Below are 11,507 nucleotides of genomic sequence, written 5' to 3' on the forward strand. Positions count from 1 at the left end.
TAAAACTGAAATGCATTTGGGTGTTTGCTTTAAGTGATTTTTGACAGAAACTCACATGCGCAGAAGATCAAATATGGTGATTTCAAATAACTGGGCCAACCAGAAAGGAGATCGGAAGACTTGATAAAACGAAAATTTGGCAACCAAGCCAAGTGCCACAATAACACATTTAAAATCATGTCGACAGTATTTTTTTTCATGGTATAGAAGACCACACGTCGACAATTTTTTTGGCCGCTTTGTTTGCTGTTTCCCACCTTGCATGCAGTTGCGAATGGAGTAATGAAAAATAAGCCAAAATGGTAGAAGTCAGCTTTCATCTAACCATTTTTTTCCTTCGATTCTGTTGCAATTACATATAGTAATTCTAACCCTATCATGTGTATATAACATACAAGGAAATAAAATCTGAAGCGAGGATTGGTACACGGAGACAGCAGTTCTGTGGCGACAAACTGCCCATGGTATCCTTCGATCTAAAGCATGAACTGCTTCATCACAAATCAAAACAGCCCAAGGAACACTGCTTTTGTTAATGCTAAGAGTTGTATGGTGCTGCTGATGTGGGAATCTTGCGAATCCCTTCTTGAGTTCCAACTGGTTTGTTGGATAATCTACGCTTGTACCGTTTGAGAACAGATGCTAAATTCTCCTTTCCCCTTGGGAAGGCTACATCACCAGCAGCAGTTCCTGTACGACCTTTTCGGCTAGAGATTGCTATCTCCACATCCTTCACCATCTCAAACACCACAGACGCAGTGGTGCATTTTCCGCGGCCTGGTTTTGAAGCTGGTGGCAGCATCCCGTTGGAAGGAGGTGAGCTTGATTTTATCTGGTACGTCATGGGTACATGAAGGCAAAAGCATGCTGTCATGGGACTACGAGGCTTGGAGAAAGCCAGATCAATTATACCCTGATTCATAAAGGGGAAAATTTGGCAAATAACATCAATAAAAAAAACAAAACTATAGAGAGTAGACTTGACTCTACAAGAGGCAAGATTTTATCTCTGATATTTTATGACATGCAACAAACAACACTCATTATAGTGCCTATTTAATGGATGGATTCTATATTGACCAGTGATGATTGCAAATAAATATAACATTGGAACAACATATCCAGGTGAGCAACCTCCAAAGGAAAAGGATATACCCCAGTTAGGAAAATAAATATCAAGTTCTCAATGAGGCATGAAACAACCAATATCTCCACAAATAGAGCACCTGAAACTCAAACGACAGGGTTACTAAAATTATACCTGCAAGCGATTAAGTACATAAGTGTACTTGCCCCACAGCTCTGGTCGGCTCTCCATCAGTGAGAGGTCAAGAACACGGTGGATACACCACACCCCAAAGCTTATAATTATGTCTGCTCTCCATACACATCCATCCCCACAGTTGGGGATTGAGGTCACAGAAACATTAGACCAATTTGCCTCGTTATTCTTCATTGAAGATAAAGACTTCCCATCAGAAGAAAAATAGCGACGCTCTCCCATAGGATTTGCCTGATTCATCTCTGTAGTTTCAACTTCAGAGAAAAATTTTTCCCTAGCAGCAACCCGGTCAATCAGATCTTCATCAGCCCCATCATTCTGTTTAAACAGCCAATCAGAACCTTCCAGTTTTAAGAGTTTCAAAATACAACTTCTAAAAGATTGAAGAAGTCTGCCATCTACATCCACAACCGAAGTAGTTTCTTGAGTAATTGCACTAGGTCTATTTCCAACATCTTCTGTTGCAGCATTATGAACTTTATCATCCACCCCAAACTGCTCGAAAGGCTGTCTGGACCAGAGGGATCCAGTACCCAAACCAGAACTCAACTGGGAAGAAAGTACATTGGTGTAGACTTTTGATGGAGAGAGTACATCGAAGGCTAAAGGAGCTCCTGTCCTTGATCCGGAATTTGAAAATAATGACTGTTCATGATGAGTCCTACCCGCAGAAGATCTATAGCCACCAACAGAACCATCCCACATAGTACTCTTGTCAGATATGTAAGCATCCCTGTGAGGGATGGCATATCCTGAAATGTCTGGCAAACTGTGGTACTTCTTAGCATTAACTGAACTGACTGAATTATCCGCAGGTCCATAACAGGACCTCTCAGATGGCAATTGGCTATTCTTAGGGACAGAAATGTTGTGGAAGCCTGGGGGTTGGCTTAAACCTGAACCATTTTGCAACTTTTGCCCCATAGCAAGAGCGATAGAATTCCTGTAGTTGTTTGTATTACTAATAGAATTCCTGTAGTTGTTCATAATACCCGTGGAAGGGGATTCCATCAGATCATTTAAGTTATCAGAATTTGTCTCTTTACCAACCTGATTAATATATGATGCAACCTGATAACCGTGTACAGTAGTAGGTGGCGGATTATCCCAGGACCCGGATGTAGGTAGATTGCGCACACTGAAATAACGCCTTTCACCAGCACTGAGGAGATTGCGGTTGGAAGTCTGAACATATTCATCCATAAACTGCACGGGATTTGTTCTCACTGAGTGATAACTCCTTCGAGGCTCATAGGAAGGCTCAAAATTACTTTGCATCCTATGCTGCTTGGGAGAGTCATATGGAGCGGAGTTCATCACATTTTCCTGTCTACTTCCTGCAGATATCCAGTGCCCAGAATGTTCCTTTCCACATGTATCCATTTTCTGCAAAGAACCAGTGAGTCTTGAATCCACTCCCAGTACAACATCAAGTTTCTTAGCCTTAGCTTCCTGGGTAAATTGACCATGATAATCATAAAGCTGCCCCCAGAATTCTTCAAGAATAGCAGCTAGCTGGCGTCTTGCACCACGCCCTAAACCTGCTAATCTTGAAAGACTTCCAATGCTATTACCTCCATCATCACTTTTCCCACTAAGACTCCTGAATGATGCTGGGCCATCCGGTGCTGAAGATGGGGCAAGTGAGACCACTTTTGATATTTCTTCAGTTTCCCATGAATCTCCATCATCATCATCCCTTTCGGCATTTGAATCTCCCTCAACTTCTACAGTTTTCTCAACAGGAGCACTAATTTCTGTTTTTAAAGTTTTGGCATCTCCCAAACTAATACCAGAAGTATCAGTACTTGCAGCTGGCACTGCCTCTGAATCTGAAGTGGAAGTTGATTCCTTAACAACAGGTGTTGAGGAGCACGGAAATGATGTAAATGAATGAGTCTCTCTTACAGTAGTCACTGGAACATCAGGCTCCATAATAGTTTCAGGTAGCTCATGATGAAAACTTGCAACAGGTAATTCTGAGTATTCCAGGGTCCTTGTTAGAGCCGGTGATGGTTCAATCACCTGAACAGATGCATCTCCATGATATCTTGTTTCATTTAAATCTGTTTCCTTATTATCAATCCGTGGTTCTTGTGTAGCCTGTGGTATGTCCCAGTTCCATGCTTCATCTAATTGAATACTTGCAGATTTTAATGGTGTGGCAGCTAACCAAAGCATCAAACAGAATGATGCAAAAGCAGTGCAAAGAAGAACCAAATATGAGAGAGAGACACCATTCCCCACGTTCCATTTCAAATTGCCCACCCAATCACTACTACCAAATATCATTTCTACAACAAAGATAATATTCAAGACAAGCATCCCAATAAATATGATCAAGGCCGAAAATTCCACAAATTGAGGGATCTTGTGTACCCCCATTATTGATCTAGATGAGGCTATCCGAAAAAGGGGGATCACAGAAGATGGAAGTTGCAAAGCTACCACAATCTGAGTGAATATAAGTAGTTGATACATCCCTTCAGCTCCTGAACTCCAAACACAATAAAGGGCGGGCAAAACAGCAATTACTCTAATTGTAGCATAATGAAGCCAACCTGGAATGTCCAATTTTAAGAAATTATGCACAACTACTTCTCCACCAAAACCCCAAGTTAATGCTGTTGTTTGGTTTGCGAAAAACAGAATGAGTAAAAAAGCAAGCATGGCTATCGGACTACGTAACACCTGCAATTAAGAACTTAGAATTAGCTTTATTCAGTGGTTAAGACAGACGTGACTTTGTCAGTTGTACATAAATATATGGATGTAGATCCATTATGAGTGGAAAGGATACCTGTTCCATTGGAGATAATGCGTCCTGAAAAGTAGTTAAAACAAGACCCATACTGTAGAACTCATTTGCTCCAGCATTCATCAGCACATTATTTACCAAATAAAGGCCACTGAAGACACATATGATGGCCAAAAAATGGTTATGACATAAAGCATCCTTAGAAATAGTAGTTGATCCCTGATGCCACTGGAAAAAGTAAACAAAATCTCAGATTTGACAAAAACAGCAATGGGTATGAAACGGTACATTCTGTGCAGTCCTATACGAAAAAATACTAGAAGCTGGTTAGACCAGACAAGCTTAAAAATATATGTTCACCCAAGGATTCCTAAAAAAGACCAGGCAAACCAAATGTAACCTGACTTAGCCAAGCCTGAGGAAGGGAATGTGATCATGCCCTCCCCACTCAGCTATATACAGGGAAATTAAAGATGCTAACACAGGCTAAATTAAAGGAATCGCAAAAATTTAGTGATTCAACTTTATTAACTTCTTCCAAATCTAATACATGAAAGGATGACTTTCACATAAGTGAGCTCATCCTAAAAAAGTAAATAGATAAAATAGAATTTTCTGAAATAGAGTAAATTGATCATAGTTGTGATTCCCTTTCATAAATTTACATCAAAACTAATTTCTTGTCTTCTTTGAGCACAAGATTGATTTAAGATAACAGATCTCTAGCAGTATGTCATGTGGCCATGGAAGACTACTCCCATGTGGCAGGATGCAGACATGTAATTCTTAAGAACAAGCAAACCACACGATGTAAACAAATTCAGAAGAACACAAAACGAAAGATACAATCTTGGAAGCATGCTACGGATGCTGATGCTAGAAAAATTAGATATGACAGGAAATAATACCTGTACAATAGAGGAATGAAGGTAGAAGTTGTGAGGCACAAGAGTTGCTCCTAAAAGACTCATCAGCACAAATGCACTCTCCCCACTCAACTTTGTTAATATTCCATTAATGGATAATGGAATGTCTGGTTGATTAATGAGTGTTCCAAAGACAAATGTAAGAAAGACAAAACATGACACAAACAAGCCCACGATCTTGGCCTTCTCAATGTCCTAGACAAAGGATATATCGTAAGTGTATTGTGAATCAATAGAAATTGATGAATAATCAAATAATGATACTTACAAGGAGGACAAAGAGAAGGAGATGGAAAACAGCACCAGTAGCGGTTAAAAAGACACAAGTGAACAAGTCCCACCCAAAAAGAATATTTAATCCATGTGCCATGCCCAATATCTTGCAAAACAGAAAAAATCACTGGGTCAAGTCAATAAAAGTTCAGCCATGTTAAAGCACAGATAAATCATATTCTTTGCTAAAGATACAGACAATATTGAAAGGTAATCAAGAGTGAGAAATATTACCAAGTTAAGGTCTAGCATGATCACCGAAAGTTCTGCTTGAACTCCAAGGAGCATGCATGTCCAGTTGTCGTACTCATCACTGCAAATCTTTGGCACAAAGAAGGTGGAGCTCCATGAGAAAAAACAGAACCATTTATGCAAGAAGTTCTACAAGAGTGTGTATCTGAGTGGTTTGCAGGGATAGAGAAAAGCCAGAAACAACTACCGACTAGCACTCAACTCAACAAGCAGAAGAAAGAAAACCAATATATCTCGAGTCAAATAGCGCATAATGTAGTATAGCACATTGCCATGGACATTCCTTCACTTGTTAGTTTCAGGATGAAAGAAACATTTAATAAGTATAATGTCCTTACTTCCAAGTTATATCTAGAAGGGTAGAACTAAGATTGAATAGAAATGAACATTAATCATCATATTTTTATAACTTCTGACTTATATGCCAATAATACACAGATGGAGGGTAGAAATAAACCGCAATATTCTTTATTTCCCGATTAAATAAAACTAAAAACATAAAAAGTGGGAAAATATAAAAAATCTTTCGGGCTCCATTCCGTCTTGATAAAGAACCTTGTAAACTTTTAGCCTTCCACATCTTATAGTTGCCTATAGTGGAATTGTTTCCTACAGAGGGGTGAAGAACAAATATTAAAAGATCACAAGTCCAACAAATTGTTCAAAAACCATGCAGAACATCTCTTTATTGTTTTGAAGCGTCAGCACAGAAAGCTTTCAAATCTTACAATTGCACTGCATCAACGGTATAATTATATAAACCATCATGTTGAAGGTATAATACCTGAGCAAGATCTTTTCCTGTGACAACACCAATCTTTGCTGATATGTATTGACAGAAGATTGCAGCAAAGTTGAAGATAAGTGCGAAAGCCATTAAATCAAATCCGAATCGTGCACCTCCTTCAACAATTGCCACCCACTTTCCAGGGTCAACATATCCTATTGAAATCAAAAGCATAGGCACAAGAGCAGGAAGAGACCGGTGAAGCAAACTGGGAGGGTGATTAGCATTCAATGTCTCTGCTTCCATTTTACTCTTTTAGTACAACGAAGAGTAAGGCTACAGGGAAATAATGATACACGGAGAAACACTGGGAAGTACCAAAACTCAGGGAGTCATAAATTATATTGCTGCTAGTTAAGTATATTACTAGCAAAACATTTACATGCCATTCACCAAGATGTCAAGAGCTTGAAACATTAACCATAATTATCAAGATAAATTAAAGGACAAAGAACTTTCAACTTGCAAGTCAGTACACGACAATTGCAACAATTCAACTAACTAGCTTCTCCTCGTATCCCAGCAATCAGCCAATTATGCTCCAACATTAACTGTGATCATCAGACACAAATCTGACTTTATAACTAAAGTCAACATGCGCACCATTCCAAAGTCTCTTCAGCACAACCTTACAAACAATTCCAATCATATCCTTCACACGGCTGAAAGTCAATCCAGTTCATCTCAAACTACTCGAACACCCCTTGAGACTCTCAATGCTAATCCAACAAAGTACACCCTGATAAACCAACCTGCTCAAATCCTGCAACGAATTAACTAACGTCAACAAAATAACCCCCATAAAAGAAATAATAAATACCTTGAAAAACCCATCAGCACAACGAATAATACCATAAACACAAAAATAAAAACGGAACAAGATCATTTTATTTTCTTAAATTTATTTTACAGAGTAAAAAAAACAAAAGTAAACGAAAACCACCACAGAAACAAACTGTACTGCATCCACCAGAATTAAATAATAATAATAGTAATAAGTTAGATCTTTAGAAGAAAACAAAACTACAAATTTATGCTCCAAAACGGTAAAACAAATGTTGAGAAGCATAGCAGCGGGGCAAAACCCTACAGTATGTAGGGTCATGTAACAGATAAAAGGGGAAGTAAGAGCGTTGGCGTGGATCTGATGCAGAAGAAACACACGCAGACGGAGAAGAATAAGAAGAAAGAGAAAAGATGAAGAAAGAAAGGGAAAAAAGAGTAGCACGAATTTCGACGAGGAATATGATTGAGGGTTTCATGACTCAGAAATTAAAGACCGTACAGTTTCAGAGTCTGAGAGTCGTTAGGGTTCTGAAACCTTTACCTTTCTCTGATTTTCTTTTCAGCTGCCACAAGTCTCTATCTCAGCTATGCTATTCACTCCTGCAAAGTAGATCTCACGGGATCATATCATCATTTATATGTATATATCTATCTATAATATATAAATAAAACATAATAAATAATAATGTCTTCTAATTTATTGTTTATTAATTTACCATAATAAATGGTGTACTACTAAGTTGTGAGAACATGGACAGAGAGAGAAAAGAGAGAACTCGATTTTCCCGGAAAGAAGAGAGAAAGCGAGGAACGAAAAAGGAAACTGTGGCATGGGTGAGGGGTTTCAACTTTCAAGCTGTTTCAACTTTCAAGGCCACATTGAAGAGAGAGAAAGAGTGAGTGATGGGAGAAAAGAGAGAAAACTTTCATCTCATAAATAAATGTGTTCCAAAACGTCTCTCAAACAACGCTATTATACTCTTTTATTTATATCCTTCTTCTTTTTCTGTGTTAACTAATTAGATATTAATATTTATTTTAAAAAATATTATAAATTCAGGAAATTTATAAAACTGAATAATATGTCGGAAATCATTTAAAATTATTTTATAATACAAATACATAATTTTTTTTCAATTTTATTTTTATTACTATTATTTATCTCATTATAAAACTAGGAAATAAGATTAAGTCTAATTTTTGTCTTTATAAAATAGGTTAAATATTATTTTTATTACTATTATTTATCTCATTATAAAACTAAGTAGGAAATAAGATTAAGTCTAATTTTTTTCTTTATAAAATAAGTTAAATATGTTTTTAGTTTCTAAACTATTAAGTAAATTTGTTTTTTTGTCTCTTCTTTAAATTAAGGTATATTTTAGTCTTCCTCTTTAAAGAAACCTTAATTTTTGGTCCTCCAAAACTAACACCGTTAAAAACCAGCTGATGTGGCTAACGGTAGTGTGTCCACGTATTTTTTTTCTTACACTAGTCAATATTTTTCAGCTCTTCTCTCTCCCTCTCCCTTGGACTCTACCACAGCCACCTCTGGCGCCACTTCCAACGCCACCTCGAACATTTCTCCATGATCGCGAGTCGCCCCTTACTTCCCACGACCGTCCCCAGTCGGATCTGGAAGTCCTTCACCCTCTCCCTCTCCCTTCGAGCTTCACGTCGAGCTTGCAGTCATTACATGCCAATTGTCAGTCCCGATGGAAAGCCTCTGTCATGCGTTATATATTGCCATGGAAACAGGTAATTTTGGGATAAAGTTAATTCCTTTGTTGGTTATTACTGATGTCTCATGGGAGAATTTATTAGGAAGAAACTATTGGGAAGAAATTATTCCTCTGCCACTAGACTCGGTCATGTCAAGTTCTTCATTTTCAAATTGTTGGGAAGCTTCCAATCAAAATGGTAAAGTAATTGAGCAAGTGGAAACTCAATATTTGCGATGGCAAATGTAATGCCTGGGCAGATTCTTCTTCCACCACTAAATGGGATAAATTCAAAGTCTGCACCTTTGAAATCAATACAGTTATTATGAAACCTTTCAGGTTTGAAACTCTCAGCTTCAGTCCAATACTCAAGATTTCTTCCAATTGCCCAAGCATTGATAATTACCCTTGTCTTAGAGGGTATCTCATATCCATTGATTTCACACATTTCTCTACTTTCTCTCGGAACTAATAATGGTATAGGTGGGTGTAACCTCAATGTTTCTTTGATTATGGACTTCAAGTATATCAGTATCTGTGAATCTGTCTCATCCACATATCCCTTCTTACCATACACTTTTCTCACCTTAGCTTGTGCTTTTTTCATCACCCCTGTGGGTGCACTCCACAAGTAAAAAGTGAAAGAAATAAAAAATAAAAAATTAAGGTTGTTAACTTCATCACAGTACCTTTAGTGTCCAGGAAAACGAGTTGAAGAAAGAGACGGAGCATGAAACAAAGATGACACGTTTCAGAAAAAAAAGAAGTGACTTGGCATACCGTTAGATAGTTCAGTCAAAATTTAACGTTGTTGGTTTTGGAGGACCAAAAATTAAGGTTTCCTTAAGGAGGAGGACTAAAATGTACCTTAGTTTGAAAGAGGAACTAAAAACAAATTCGCTTGATAGTTTAAGGACTAAAAACATATTTAACCCTTATAAAATTGATTTATTAAGAGAAATTTACTCTTACTTAAAATATTAGTTTTATCTCTAAGTAGATCTATAATCAGATGGAGAAATTGAAACAGACGAATCCTATATACCTGAAGAAAATTAATTTATTATTTTTAAATAATAATATAATCTTATTTATAAATAAACTCATATTAGACATATAAAATTTGTATTAAGAAAAATATAAAGAATAACACTAAATTCATAATAAAATAATTATATATATATATATATAAATAAAAATATCTATTATGAAAAAAACACTAAATAAATATATAGATGGAAAATAATAAATTGAGGCAATACCAAACAACATTAATTACTTTTGGACACTTCCAATATTTTGAAAGGGAGTGTGTTTTTCACACAAGCTTCTATTTTGGAGGAAAAGTTTCTATTTGATACAATTTGTGACTTTAAAGGTCTCTTGCAACTTGATTATAATTTAGAGCTTCTTCATGTTTATCACAATGGAAATTGGAACTCAAATATCCTACTTTCTTATAGCTAAGTATCTCATTATTAATTGTTTCATTGGGATGCTTCAAAAAAAGGTTCTTAATCAACCAATTTTAGTCGTTTGTACTCGTAACACCATGTATCATGTTGGAACTTGCGTGTGGTGTTTACCCATCCCTATAACATTGAGGACTTATCATACTTCGCTAGCTATATCATGTATAAATACGGTACAGTACATGTATCTTATACAATAATATATTTATTTTAAAGATCATAATACCGTATATAAAACACACTTATTTAAAATATAATAAGTATATTAATATGATTGTAGAAATCCAGACAATTTTTCACGGATACTGTAATATAATAAAAACTATTATTATTATTAATATTAATATTATTATTATTATAAAATTGTTATCTGTGTTTCATAAATTTAGATGTTAAGTATCTATATCATATATCATATACCGTATATCATATACCGTATATCATATACCGTATATCATATATCGTATATATATATATATATATATATATATATATATATATATATATATATATATATATATATATATATATATATATATATATATATATATATATATATATATATATATATATATATATATATATATATATATATATATATATATATATATATATATATATATATATGATATATGAAAAGGTTGAGGTATTCATCGATTAGTAAGTCATTAATATTTCTTTATTAACACACTTTACTTTTAAGTTATTTTATACTCTTGTGTTCAATATATACTTATCAATTAATATATTTTTTTTACTAGAAATCAATTATTATTTATTTGTGAAAAACAAGATAGTTATTAATGCTAAGAATTTAAGTGTGAGTCTAAGTTTTATATTGAATAGATAAGAAAAATTTTAATAACATATAAGGTAAAAAAAACTCATAAATCTATTGTCTTAAAATTTTGAGTTAAAGATGATTTTAGTCTAGGTATCAATTCATGTCTTATTGATGTCTCTTATTGGTTAATCTTCTTTAAGGTTTTGTTCACTTGAATGAATTTGGGAGATAGTGATTGAGGGGATTTGAGAGGATTTGAAGGTAAATTTTGTTGTTGTTTATTTGAGTAGATTTGGAGGTAAATGGGAGTGAATTTGGAAGTAAATTTTTTTTATCTGTCACATCAATTAAATCCTACACTAATTCTTACCAATTTTACTTCCAAATTCACTTTCACTTACCTCTAAATGTACTCAAATAAACAACAACAAAAATTATCTTCAAATCCTCTCAAATCCCCTCAATC

At 35.3% G+C, this 11,507-nt stretch overlaps 2 protein-coding genes across 2 annotated transcripts; both read right to left on the reverse strand.

Annotated features, from left to right (window-relative positions):
• Positions 1-300: 300 nt before the first annotated feature.
• On the reverse strand, positions 301-8,019 carry LOC108325891 (ethylene-insensitive protein 2). Its single transcript, XM_017559016.2, has 9 exons — positions 7,781-8,019; positions 7,606-7,664; positions 6,276-7,041; positions 5,474-5,560; positions 5,235-5,345; positions 4,949-5,161; positions 4,083-4,268; positions 1,262-3,973; positions 301-913 (listed from the first exon to the last, which is right to left on the reverse strand). The coding sequence occupies exons 3-9, from the start codon at positions 6,522-6,524 to the stop codon at positions 539-541; spliced, it is 3,933 nt and encodes a 1,310-aa protein (XP_017414505.1). The 5' UTR covers positions 6,525-7,041; positions 7,606-7,664; positions 7,781-8,019; the 3' UTR covers positions 301-538.
• Positions 8,020-8,933: 914 nt separating this feature from the next.
• LOC108324577 (cytochrome P450 71D10-like) lies at positions 8,934-9,392 on the reverse strand. The gene has a single exon (XM_017557518.1). The coding sequence runs from the start codon at positions 9,390-9,392 to the stop codon at positions 8,934-8,936; it is 459 nt and encodes a 152-aa protein (XP_017413007.1).
• Positions 9,393-11,507: the final 2,115 nt, after the last annotated feature.

The sequence above is a fragment of the Vigna angularis genome, chromosome 3 (genome assembly GCF_016808095.1).
Source record: "Vigna angularis cultivar LongXiaoDou No.4 chromosome 3, ASM1680809v1, whole genome shotgun sequence".
In the NCBI taxonomy this organism is placed as follows: domain Eukaryota; kingdom Viridiplantae; phylum Streptophyta; class Magnoliopsida; order Fabales; family Fabaceae; genus Vigna; species Vigna angularis.